Source organism: Mesoplodon densirostris, chromosome 1 (assembly GCF_025265405.1).
Source record: "Mesoplodon densirostris isolate mMesDen1 chromosome 1, mMesDen1 primary haplotype, whole genome shotgun sequence".
In the NCBI taxonomy this organism is placed as follows: domain Eukaryota; kingdom Metazoa; phylum Chordata; class Mammalia; order Artiodactyla; family Ziphiidae; genus Mesoplodon; species Mesoplodon densirostris.
Genome location: NC_082661.1, coordinates 178,034,465 through 178,047,532, shown reverse-complemented (window position 1 = coordinate 178,047,532; position 13,068 = coordinate 178,034,465). Strand labels below are relative to the sequence as shown.

General features: G+C 50.4%; 1 protein-coding gene across 4 annotated transcripts in view; it reads left to right on the top strand.

Moving 5' to 3' along the window:
* The window catches only part of SLC29A3 (solute carrier family 29 member 3), a 43,309-nt gene extending 32,045 nt beyond the window's left edge, over positions 1-11,264 (top strand). Inside the window, exons 4-7 of one of the 4 annotated variants that reach the window (XR_009533779.1) lie at positions 310-536; positions 4,697-4,859; positions 8,856-9,873; positions 10,848-11,263. Coding sequence is in view for 3 of the 4 variants with exons in the window: in XM_060112424.1 (XP_059968407.1) it covers positions 310-536; positions 4,697-4,859; positions 8,856-9,507 (1,042 nt within the window). In the remaining variant the exon portion in view is untranslated. Of the gene's footprint in view, positions 1-309; positions 537-4,696; positions 4,860-8,855 lie in introns of all 4 variants that reach the window. The other 3 variants (XM_060112424.1, XM_060112412.1, XM_060112433.1) reach the window with 3 other exon arrangements.
* The last annotated feature ends 1,804 nt before the right edge of the window (positions 11,265-13,068 follow it).

The window sequence follows — 13,068 nt, the reverse complement described above, 5'->3', positions numbered from 1 at the left end:
GAGCCGGGTACTGCTGCCTGGCGCTATACACTCCCCGCCAGAGATCCTCACAACCACACCTTCAGGTAGATTGATTCTCCTTTCTTTTGTACGGATGCAGAAGCTGAAACCGGAATGATAGAGTCACTAATCCAAGTCCCCACAGGACTGTGAGCCAGGAAGGCAGGATTCAGACCCAGGCCTCCTGACTGCAGAGTGCACGGTCCCAGCCACTGAGCACACCTGCTTCCCTTAAGAACGTTCACCGACCCCAGCCTGGCATGGGAGGCCCGAGGGGGTCTCTAACCGCTTCTGCTATCCTCGCCTCAGGGTTCCGATTCATGTCCGCGTGCTGGCCTCGCTGACTGTCATGCTGGCCATCTTCGTGCTGATGACCGTTCTGGTGAAGGTGGACACCTCCTCCTGGACTCACAGCTTCTTCGCCGTCACCATCGTCTGCATGGCGATCCTCAGCGGCACCTCCACCATCTTCAACAGCAGCATCTTCGGCATGACTGGTTCCTTCCCCATGAGGAATTCCCAGGCGCTGATATCAGGTGAGAGCTGGGGTCCAGACAGCTGAGCAGGTCAGTCTACTTGGGGGTTATTTGAAGGAGCCAGAGGTGAGCATGTGGTAGCCCTTCCAGAAAAAGAAATGAGTGTTAGTTGTGTTTCCATGATCTATTATTGTGTAACAAAGCACCCAGAAACTTCCTAGTGCCTTAGAACAATAAGAATCATTTCTTTGGCCCATGTATCTGCAGTTTGGGTAGAAGTTTGCGGGGACAGCTTTCCTCCTCGGCTCCACGTGGCATCAGCCAGGATAGCTCTCCTGGAGCTGGAGGATCCACTTTCAAGATGGTGTGCTCACCCAGCTGGCGTGGTGGTGCCAGCTGTTAGCTGGATGTTCAGCTGGGACTGGGGCTGGGGCCAGGGTTTCTCTCCATGTGAACCTCACCACGGCTGCTTGGGCTTCCCCATAGCATGGCCTCTGGGTTGCAAGAACAAGCATCCCAAGAGGCCCAGGCAGAAGCATTATTTCCTTTTATGACTTAGCCTTGAAAGACATTTAGGGGCCCTTCCACTATAGCCATAAGCCTGCCTGGATTCACGGGGAGAAAACACAGACCCACATATCTCAGTGGGTGAGTATGAAAATCATACTGCAATGGGAGGGGAGACATAGTTGCAGCTCCTTTTGGAAAATACAGTCTGCCTACCAAGTGCGTTTCCTGAACCAGCGTTCCTTTCTTTCCCTCCCTCCTCTCCTCCTTTCCCTTCTCCTGTCCCCTTTCCTTCTCGTTATTTTTCCTTTCTCTTACCTTTTCCCCCTTCTTTTCTCCATCTTTTCTCCCCTCTATCTGTATTTCCTTCCTCTGTAATTTTTAGAAGACCTACTATGTGCCAGGGATTCAAAGATGAACAAGACTCAGCCTCCCAGGAGCTGATAGCCTAGTAATAAACTCCTCTGTTACCCTGAACTTTGGCATTTTACAGGGCTGCTGACATGACTTGGGAGCTAAAATTTTGATCCTAACCGAAGCCTGTTGCCTAGACCTTAGCAATTCTGTTCTCTCACCCAAATGTCTCAACAAGATGAAAAGGAGCTGGGTCAGGAAGAATCTGTGCTTTCCCAGGAGACCACCATCCCTTAAAGCAAGACTGGGAGCTCAGCTGCTCTGTTCAGTGTCTCTGCATCTCCATGTTGTGTGAGGGGGTGCAGTAAGCATTTGCCCACTTCAGAAGCATTTTGCGAAGAATCTGCTCTGTGCCCATTAATTGATAATGCCAAATAGTATGTGACAGGGATGACAAATACCTGGACAAGTGTATATCTCCTTTCTGTTCCCACACCAGTGCCAGACATCACTAATCGATCTGTATCTTTCCTCCTACGCGTCTAAATCCTTCTCAGCATAGCACTGGAGACACTTACTGTCAACAGAGCAGAGTTCAGATGTGAGCTCAAATCTGTTTGCCATTTTTTGTATAAGATTAGGCTTCTGGCTGTATCCTCAGAGAAACCCTTGGGCGTAAAGTAAAATAAAAGTGGACCCATCACTAAGTTTCCTGAGTACAATCAATATGTCCCTAGCAGTGCTTCAAGAAGGGCACGCCTAGGCTGAGGGAAGTGGCCACTGAACGCTGGATTTAATCCCTTCTGTCATCCTGGTCTCTTGTCCCCTCATCTCCCTCCATCCTGCTAGAGGATTTTTCAATATAACAACCTTGCTGGCTATCTCTCCAGGAGCCAGTGACCAAACACACCGATATGTTGGCAAGGCGCCCTTCAGGTTCATATGGCCACCTGCGAACCTTCCAGAGAAGGAGACTCTCCCGTGCATTTTTAAGAAAGTCCAATTTTGAAAAAGTGGAGAAATCTAGTACTCACACTTCAGCATTAATTACCCTGGGCCCTAAGCCGTTGTCACCGCCGTGTGCAGCTCCCAGTGGGCACCCATCACCCTGGAAGATTCGAGGTGTCCCGATCTTCCAGAGGCCTCAGTGCCACTCACCAGCCCCCATTGTTTTTCATCCAGAGGAACCCATCTGTGAATTCTGTGTGTGTTGGCATCTGAGGAACAATTCATTTGTTTTGTACTGGTGTTTTTTTAAGTCCCTCGTTTGCATGTATTTCCATAACTGATGAGATAAAAGTAGGGAGTCATGAAGGATGAGCTCCCGGAGGCCTGGTTTGTTGTTGATGATAATATTATAAATTCTCTACAAGTTGGGAAGAGAGAGAGGAAGTGATGTTAAGATCTCTTCCTCAGGGCAGCTAGGGAATGTCTTATGGAGTTTAACTCTAGTTCTTACAAATCACCCAGGTGGGGATTACAGCTTCTCAGAAGTTGGCACCCTCTTGGCAAAGAGTTTACCCTGTTGTTGCTGTTTTGATGTAGGAAGGACAGAAATAACCAAACACCTAATTGGGAATCTGAGAGGATTTATGTGGCACTTCTCAGTACCAGACACTGTCCTGCTTTACCTGTAATGATCCTCTTAATCTTTGTAACAGCCCTAAGAGGTGGGTTTTAACATCCCCATTTTACAGATAAGGAAACGGAGGCACAGAGAGGTTAAGTGACTTGCTGAAGGTCACACACGTAGAAGTGGTAGAGTGAGGATTGGACTCAGATGTTTTGATTCTAGAGTCTGTGCTAGAATTAAAACATCACTATGCTAACTTTCATTTCTTTGCCCTCCTCTCAGATCCCAACCTCTGGCCCCACCCAGGCTAATAGAACTCATATTGAGAAGGTTGGAGAGAAAAGGGGCCGTGGACTGTTTCCGGCAGAGCCACAGAGGTGTCAGTCAGAGTGTGGGTGAGGTGGTGAGGATGGGCATCGTGGTGGACGAGGGCCCAACTGTCCCTCTCCCACCTCTGCTCTGTGCAACAATGGGCAGTGAAGTGGTGTCTGGTCAGACCTGCCAAGTAATGACAAAGCTGTTTGCAGTCAGTGGCCTTCTTGCCTCCTTGAGACTCAGTATCCTGATCCTCTAACGCAGGCAAATCCATCCGTGCAGCCAGGCAATCCTGTGTTCACAGGCACTTACTGTGTTGATCCTATTGGACGCGTCCATGTATTCATTGTTTTTTCCATTCACTGTTTCCATTTCCATCCCACTGTAGTCTCATGGGAGGGACAGGACAAGTGTGAGTCCCATCTTCCAGGCAAATAATCAGGCTGAGAGGAGTAATGATCTGCTCACATGTGACCATGTATAAGCTCTGACTCGTGGCCAGCACCAGTTGACCACCCACGGTTGTGAGGGTTCAACAGAGAAGCAAGACACGTGCCCTGCCTCCCAGAAGTGACGGTGTGATTGTGGTGAAGAAGGGGACTGACATTCATAGAAAGCCTGCTGTGTGCTGGGCTCTTTCTAAATATCATCTCATTCAGTCCTTGCTCTGCAAGGCAGGCGTCATTGTCCCCATTTTACAGATGAGCAAACTCTGGTCCCAAGAAGTCATGTTGCCCCCAGGTCACGGCGAGCAAGTGGCAGAGTCAAGGATCAGATGTACGTCTGTTTGGCTCCTGGACCCATGAGTGCCCTCGGCTAGGTCGTGCTGCCTCTTCTGTTAGGTAGCAGAGAAAGACGTGGTGCCACGTGATCACCTGGGCCACGTGCCGAAGCCCTCGGCAGGAGAGCACATTCCATGTGGTGGGGCAGTTGCGTGCATGCGAGTGTGTGTATGAGTTGGGGGTAGCATGGTGTGTGAGTATATAGGAGTGTGTGGCTGAGTGTGTGTGTGTGAGTGTGGTTTGTGACTGTGTGTCAGTGGGGGTGTGTGTGAGAGCTTGTGGTAGCCTATGTGTGTGTATGTGATTGTGTATGGGTTAGTGAGCGTGCATGCGTGTTCACACGTATATGGTGCACAGCTGCCGTGGGGTACAAGGTAAGCTCCATGAGCTCCTGGGCGGCTTTCTAACCGGTAAGGACTCCCCAGGTCGGCTGGCCTCGCTCGAGGCAGCGGGGAGCCTGTGCTTGGACAGGCCGGAGCCTCTTCCATGCCCCTTGGAGAAGAGCTGGGCTGGGGATACCCTCCTAGAGTCAGAAAGCTCACGGCTGCAGGACCCTCCTCGCCGTACCGTGAGAACAGCAGCGTTCTCAGCAGGGACAACGTGAGGATGGGGCAGAGCGGGCGGGCCCGAGAGGCAGGGAGGGTGGGCCCGCCCTGACCACCTGCGGGGGGGTCCCACGCTCTCTGCAGGAGGAGCCATGGGGGGCACCCTCAGTGCCGTGGCCTTGCTGGTGGACCTGGCGGGGGCCGGTGACGTGACGGACAGCACCCTGGCCTTCTTCCTGACGGCGGACGTCTTCCTGGTGCTCTGCATTGGGCTCTACCTGCTGCTGCCGCGGTTGGACTACGCCCGGTGAGGCCGCGCTAGCGCTCTGCGGCATCCTTCTCTTATGTGTGCTTATACCTTTATACTGTCTGCTTGAGTTCTTCTATCCTCTAGCTAGAGCCCATGTTGTTTCCTGGCTTACTGCCTGTCTCCCTGCTGGAGTGTGACCTCCCCTGAGGGCAGAAGTAGAGTGGGTTTTGTTCTTTGCTGTATCCCATGCCTCGAGCTGTGCCTGGCTCACAGTCATTGCGCAGTAAATTGGCTGGGCCGTTGGACATGAGAAGTTGGCTTTGCGTAGCAACCCCAAGCAGCTGAGCAGCTGGAGTCTGCGTGTTTTCCATCAGAGAGGGCAGGTGGCGGAAGTGGGACCTGAGGAAGGATAATGATGAAAAGTAGCTCCTTGGGCTGCGCACCTTCCCTGCTCTGTGCTCAGCCAGGCCTCATGGGGCTTCTTAAAGCTCACACACCCGCTTCTCATGGGGTGCAGCACTGTGACTTACCGTAATTGTGCCCGTTCACACATAAGAAAACCAGGCTCAGAGGGGCTGAATTACTTGCCTGAGTCCAACAGCCCGTCGGCAGCAAAACCAGCGTTCGAGCCCAACTCCAAACCTCTGTTTCTAACCCCTGTCTCTTGGGGCCTCTCTCGACCCTGCAGGACCTCTTTCCTTGCCTTAGTCTCTCTCGCTTTCTCTCTCTCCTTCCTCCTTTTTCTTTTTTGCTTCCTGCTGCTCTTTAAAAAACAACCCATGACTTTTTCTTGCTTTTTATTCTTTTCAATGCATTTTCATAACCATTGTCGTATTTGATATAGGAATGGCAGGAATTATATTCCCCATTATACAGGTGACTAGACAGAGACAGAGAAGGCCAGGTGCTTGGCCTGTGGTCCCACAGTGTGCGAGCCACAGAGCTGGGCGAGAGCGGGGGTCCTGGCTCTGCCGGATCCACGGGAACATATTTGGTGTGGGGGGGCACTGAGCTAAGCAGTCCATTTTTTTCACTTAGGATATATGACAGCCTTGTGCAGTTTTTACTGTATTTTTCCATTTTACCGATGAGGAAACTGAGGCTTTGGAGAGTTAACAGACATGCCCAGATTTCTTACCTGGTGAGTTGTAGGCGGGGATTAGAACCTGGAGCCGTTTCCCGGCTGCGCCATTTCCACTGCATCCTGCTGCATCCCTGGCTTGTGACTGCGAGGTCCTTCCTCACCACTGACTCCTCCTGTCCCTGTGAGAGTCTCGTCGTTAATCCCCAGAGTCCCCTGCCTTCACCAGAATCCTGAATCTGCCGGGGCAGGTTGCTCTCCCCAGTTAGAGGATTGTTGTAACTTCAGCTGGCCTCCGTGGCCTCAGGAGGATAAAAGGGGACTGAGTGATGACACCATGTACCCCAGGTGGCTACAGACCTGAGTCTGCCCACCCCCTCCCTGCCCTTTCAGGGCTGTCATCACAAATTATCCAGTTGTGCTCCACGATGATGTCCCTGTGATTCCTGGGGTCTGACTGGCTCGCTGTCCTCCCAGCCCCTCATATACTGCCTGACACCTTGTTGCTGCTGATTAAATTATTTTGAGGCAATGAACAGAAGGCAGGAGGTTCCCACTACTCCTGCTGTTTCCCTGTGTCCTGTTTCAGGGAGCCTCGCGTGGGCTCTTTACACTGGGGTGGCCAACCTTCCTTGTTTGCCTGGGACTGAAGTCCCAGGGGTTCCCAGGACCGGGAGCTTTCAGTGCTAAAACCAGGATAGTCTTGGGCAAACCAGGACAGGTGGTCACCCTAGTTTTCAGTCTCACTTAAGCAAGCCAAAATCCTTTCCAGCTGAGCACGTGAGACAAGAGAACAACCCAGGGCTATGCCAGCCCATGGAAGTTTCTATTTCTTTGCATATTAACACTTTGGTCAAGGCTTCTGGGTTTACAGAAACCTATCTGAGGATGGAGCTTTAGAGCTGTGCTCCCAGGGCTGCTCAAACTAAATCTTACTTAAAAGGGAGCCCACAAGTGCTGCACCCAGGAGGGCTGGGCTAGGCTGCCCCATCCCACTCAAGAGGAACTGAGCCTCACGCAGTGGTGGAAACTGCTGATTGTGGTAGGGTGAGATGGGGCAGTTAGATTTGGAAGAACTTATGAAGAGCTTTGACCAGAAGAACTTGGTAGGCAGCTTCCTCAGAGCAGACTAAGGCAAGAACTTGATGCTGAGTAGAAGCAGAAGTAAGAACAGTCCTTTCTCTAAACAGTGATTGGGAAACAAGACAAGGTTCAAGGCTGAAGTGCTCAGCTCAGCATTACATGGAAAAGTGATTCTGGGGAGGAGTCCTCCCACTGACTTGCTTATGGACAGTATGTAGGCTCTTAGGATGGGAAGGCTGGCAGGGATCTCAGAAGCTACAGCTACAGAACCCCTCCATTTTACAGAGGAGGAAACTGAGGCCCCGAGAGGGGAGTACCTGGCCTAAGGTCACAGAGGGGAGGCAGAAGTGGTGCTGAAATCAGAACCCAGCTATCACCAACCTACTGTTCTCCCTGGCCCCACACCAGTTCTTCTGTTTGAGATATATTAATACAATCAGCCCATGTCTCCTGATTTTTAGGCACCCAAAGCCCAGAGAGGTTGAGTGACTCAGGAAAGATCACACAGCAATGCAAAGAGACCCAAGCCTTTTCTACTCTGGTCAGAGTAGCAGAAATTGAAAAAATTGATCATATTCAGTGTTGAGTATATGCGGGAAAAGATACTTTTATAGGCTTATCAGTTCTTTCAACAATTATGTTTTGAAGGGTTATTGTGTGCCCAGAGATTTAGCTGGGAACAGCCAAATGTGTCTTTGCCCCAGAGAGCTGTCTTCTACTGAAGGAGACAGAAGATAAACCAGTAAACCAACACAATGATTATAATCTATAAATTGTGGTCAGTTCTGTTTAGAGAAACAGGTGCTCTCATGGAGATTCAAGGGTTAGGTTACTTTAGTTAGGGTAGGTAGGTGGTACAAAGCAGAGATAAATTGGTTCTACCTATCTGGAGAGCAGTTTATCAATATCTATCAAAATTTTAAAGGTACAAACCAGCAGTGATCCAGCAGTTCTTCTTCTAGAAATCTGCTCTACTGAAATACTAGTGTATATGTGCAAGGATTTATGTATAGGGACATTCATTGCACCATTATTTGTAGTAGAGAAAAACTAGAGCTAACCTAAATGTCCAGCATTAGGGGAGCAGTTAAATTGTCTATCCATACAGTGAAATACTCTGCAGCAACAGAGACAGAGCCGTCTGTCCCTGTGTGAAAGGATGGCCACAAGATACTCTTCTTTAGGCAATTGTGTGTATACATTTATGTATGATAGTTATGCATGTAGGCAGTTATATAATGTATTTATATTATGTTAGTTATACTGTTGCAAAAAGTTTTACAATATGTATAGTTTGATCCCACTTTTGCTTAAGAAACATAGCTGTGTGTGTGTGGTGTTTGCACGTGCATGGAACAATATACACCAGACTCTTAATGATCTGTACCTGTAAGGAGTGAGAACAGAGGTGGGAGGTGAGAGTTCTTGTTCTACTGTATCATTCCTCTTATGTATTATTTGGGTTTATTGCATCAAGCATGTGTTACTTTTATAATTTAAGATTTTAAATTACTTTTATATTTGAAGAATAAATGCTACTTCAGCTCCACCTCTCCCCACCCCCAAAACCAAACAAAAATAAGTGAGTGAAGACTGGATCCCAGGCTCACCATGCAGTGGTCAGTGCTGGTTTCCTCTCTCCCTGCTCATGGCACGGCCAGCACCACAGAGCAATGGACTGGAGTCCAGCCTTACAGGCAGCTCCAGGACAGGAAGGCTGGGGACTGTGCAGGCCTCCCTCCGGCCACCCCACAGCACACGTGTCATCTGAGGGCATCCTGGGGCTTAGGCTTTACATGCTGGACCTAAAGACCCCCCGGGCCTTGTCTCTGAAAATCCCGAGTGACCCTGCTTTCCAGCCCCTCTTACCACTAGCCTCTCTCCTGCAGGTACTATATGAGGCCTGTCTGGCCGGCTGTGTTTTCTGGTGAAGAGCAGCTGCCCCAGGACTCCCCCAATCCCCCTTTGGTGGCCCCTGGATCCAGCGACTCCCAGACACCACCCCTGAGCCCCATCTTGAAGAAGACTGCTGGCCTGGGCTTCTGCATCATCTACCTCTTCTTCATCACCAGCCTCGTCTTCCCCGCCATCTCCAGCAACATCGAGTCCCTCAGCAAGGGCTCGGGCTCGCCGTGGAGCACCAAGTTCTTTGTCCCCCTCACCACCTTCCTCCTGTACAACTTTGCCGACCTGTGTGGCCGGCAGATCACAGCCTGGATCCAGGTGCCAGGGCCCAGAAGCAAGGTGCTCCCCGGGCTTGTGCTCCTCCGGACCTGTCTCGTCCCCCTGTTTGTGTTCTGCAACTACCAGCCCCGCGTGCACCTGCAGACGGTGGTCTTCCAGTCTGACGTGTACCCGGTGCTCTTCACCTCTCTGCTGGGGCTCAGCAACGGCTACCTCAGCACCCTGGCTCTCATCTATGGGCCCAAGATCGTGCCCAGGGAGCTGGCCGAGGCCACTGGGGTGGTGATGTCCTTTTACATTTGCTTGGGCCTGGTGCTCGGCTCAGCGTGCTCTGCCCTGCTCGTGCACCTCATCTAGGAGGGGCGGTGGCTAGACCTCGGTGCTGTGCGATGCCTGGGAGCCTCAGCAAGATGGGCAGGAAGGGCCAGGAGGGCCCGGGTGGCGAGCAGGAAGGGCTGGAGTTGGGCTCTGCAGAGTGCAGAGCACAGAGCACACCCGGGCCTCGTTGCTGCCAGGGAGCTGGGACCAGTGCTGTCCCCGGGACCAGGCAGACATTCCAGATACTTTGACAGATGTCCTGAGATGTTTTGAGGACCAAAGACACCTGAATAAGACACAGTTACAAGTTGCACAGAAAGCTCCTTGCCGATGGGTACATTCTGCCTGTTGTTATTCCCTCTTGGGGAAAGTGTTGCCGGTGTTCGGCTCTTGAGTTGTTACAGGGTGAGTGCCAAGACCGTCGACAGGCCCTTTGCCTTCTCCCAGCCTTGCTCCTTCCAGCTGATGGCAAGATGCCAGACTCCTTAGCCCTCCCTACCCAGGGGAGGTCCCCCTGGGATGGCCAGTCCTCAGGCCAAGGGTCTACCGAGGCCTGTGCAGACCCCCACTTTCCACCAACCAGACTGGGAACCCCGGGAAGACAGGCCTTCCAGGAGCCCTTCCTTCCCTGGACATGGGCTCCAGAGGGCTTCCCTGCTGTACCCAGGACCAAGCATGTCAGGCCTGGATTTCAAACGGGGATGCTTAAAGTGGTCTATGGCCTGGGTCAGGGCAGGGTTTAGTGTCCATGTTTACAATATGTCAAGGCCATTGGTTCAAGGGCCTAATAAATACCTGGGTATTTAATGAAAGCCTTATTGGTGGCTGTTTTAGGGTCTTGGCAGGAAACAGCATACTCAAACTGAGTAATTTAAGGATATTTGAAGAGTGGGCGTAGGAACCCGAAGGGGTTATGCATTATATCCCAGAAGTATTGGGCTGGCCAAAAAGTGCTTTCGGGTTTCTCCGTAAGATGTTGGCCAACCCAATAGTAAGGCTGTTCTACCCCAGGCCTGAAGGGAGGGATACGTCCAGCCTGCTGTGACCCACAGGAGGCATGTTCCCTCCTCCCGTCCATCTCCTCTGCGCCCCTGTGGACTGAGTCACAGCCAAGGAGCAGGCGGAAGATGGAGACTGGACTGGAGGGGCAGAGGGTGTCCAGAGGGGGCCAGTAGCCCCTTCACCTTCCTAGGTTGGTTTATTATGAGCATCAGCTGAGCTCTGAAGCTTTGATCAACAGAATTAGGTGTTGCTTTGTCCTGATTTTTTCTGGGTAGTCGTATATTTTGAAGCTGTTGTTTCAAAAGGCAACCCTCAGGTTCTGAGGCCTGCACACACTTGTGATTACCTGACATGAGTAGTAATTTATATTTTTTCAGGTTCCTTGAAGGTTCCCGCAAGGCTGTTCCTTGGGGGAGCAGGCTGACATGGGAATCCGAGAGAGGAAGGAACTAGATGAGACCAGGAGTTTTCTCAAGAGCTGTGCAGGAAGCACAGAGCTTGCCCCGAGAAGTGGCAAAACCCTGAGAGCTGTGAATCCACCGGCTCCTGCTCTGAAGCGCACCGGATCCGAGATGTCCTGTGGACAGCTGATTAAACCAGGAAGCAGTCAGGAATCCACCCAGTGGCAGCAGCTTATGGTCCCCACCGACTCGGCTGGTACACACTCCCTCTCTTTGGCCAGAGAATTGAAAAGGACACCCTTGAAAGGTTTTCTGAAACTTGATACTGGAAAAAAAAAATTTTTTTTCTTTTAAAAATAAATTCTCCCCTTCCCTTGCAGGAAGTTGAAATCTCCCCGCTTGGTTTTTCTTCACTGACTTCAATGCTGTTGATCATTTGGGGCATCTGTCTGGGAGATGAGGTGACTCATCTCAACCTCAGGTATCTTATAAATGGGGAACATGTCTGTTTTAAGGTAAAACAGCAGTCTGAGCTCAGGGGTGGGACCGCCCTGGAGCTAACAGAGGAGGAGGGGTGGGGGCCTCGCATGCTCTGTTGAAGGGGGTAGCTTTCCCGTTAGTGAGTTGATTTGGAATTAGCGTGGAGTGAATGGGGAAGAGGGTGGCCGGCGTGATGATACAGTGTGGTGGGGAGCTGAGGAGATGACGGGCTCGCGGTGCCAGCTGTGCTGCCGCGGCCGCTGCCGGAAGAGGGGCCGCCTGCTTGGCTGGTGGAAGGGTTATCCAGGCTTTTGCCCACTTTTCTTTGTTGCTCACTTTAGTGGGCATTTTGCAAAGGATCATTCCTTCTCAGGGAGGAAGGTAAATAAAAATACATCTCCAAGTAGAGGGGCAGACTCTGGAGTTCAGTCACCCTTGTCCCCCATTTATTGTAATAGCAGCTCATGGGGCTTGTCTGCTCTGGGTCTCAAGTCTCATGTGACCCCAGGAGGCTTGTGGAACTAGCTCACGTGTTTTGGGGCGTGAACAAAACTTGCTAAAGAGGAGGGGATTTTTCAGTGAAAGAGGTGGAGGAGAATCCCTGAGAAGTTGCCTTTGTCTGGTAGTGCTCTGATTTAATCCCAAGTGGCAGTTTTTAGCGCATGCCCTTGTGTATTTCCATCCCATACACATCTTCATTTTCCTCCTTCCATTCAACAAAGAAAGCTAGAGGCAGCCAACTGACTCTTATCTAGTGGGTTCCTACATGCATGGGGACATGAGGAGGCTTGACCCAGGTGTGGGTATTATTAGTGAAGCCCATTCATTCTGCTGTCTTCAGCCCAGTGCTCCTGAGAACATTCGGGACCCTCTAATCAGCTTGGACGTGATGTGAGGGGGTTTACTGCAGGGTCCTGGCTTCTGAGACCATGGCATGCTTTACTACAGAACTTCAGATAGAAGAGAGAAAGCTGAAAGTCAGTTGAAAGATTTCATTCTACTGGAGGTTAAATTTAAGCCCATGCTCATCTTTTTTTTTTAATTATAGTTGATTTACAATGTGTTAATTACTGCTGTATAGCAAAGTGATTCAGTTATACATATATATATTCATTTTTTGTATTCTTTATTATGGTTTATCATAGAATATTGAATATAGTTCTCTGTGCTAGACAGTAGGACCTTGTTGTTTATCCGTTCTAGATATAAAAGCTTACATCTGCTCACCCCAACCTCCCACTCCATCCCTCCCCCAACTGCTTCCCCTTGGCAACCACCAGTCTATTCTCAAGGTCCATGGTTCTGTTTCTGTTTCACAGATAGGTTCATTTGTGTCATACTTTAGATTCCACATATAAGTGATAACATATGGTATCTGTTTTTCTCTTTCTGACTTACTTCACTTAGTATGATAATCTCTAGTTGTACCCATGTTGCTACAAATGGCATTATTTTGTGCTTTTTTATGGCTGAGTAGTATTCCATTGTATATATGTACAACATCCTCTTTTTTTCTTTTTTATAAATTATTTATTTATTTATTTTTGGCTGCGTTGGGTCTTCGTTGCTGCGTGCAGTCTTTCTCTAGTTGCGGCGAGCGGGGGCTACTCTTCGTTGTGGTGCGTGGGCTTCTCATTGCAGTGGCCTCTCTTGTTGTGCAGCACGGGCTCTAGGCTTGCGGGCTTCAGTAGTTGTGGCGCACGGGCTCTAGAGCGCA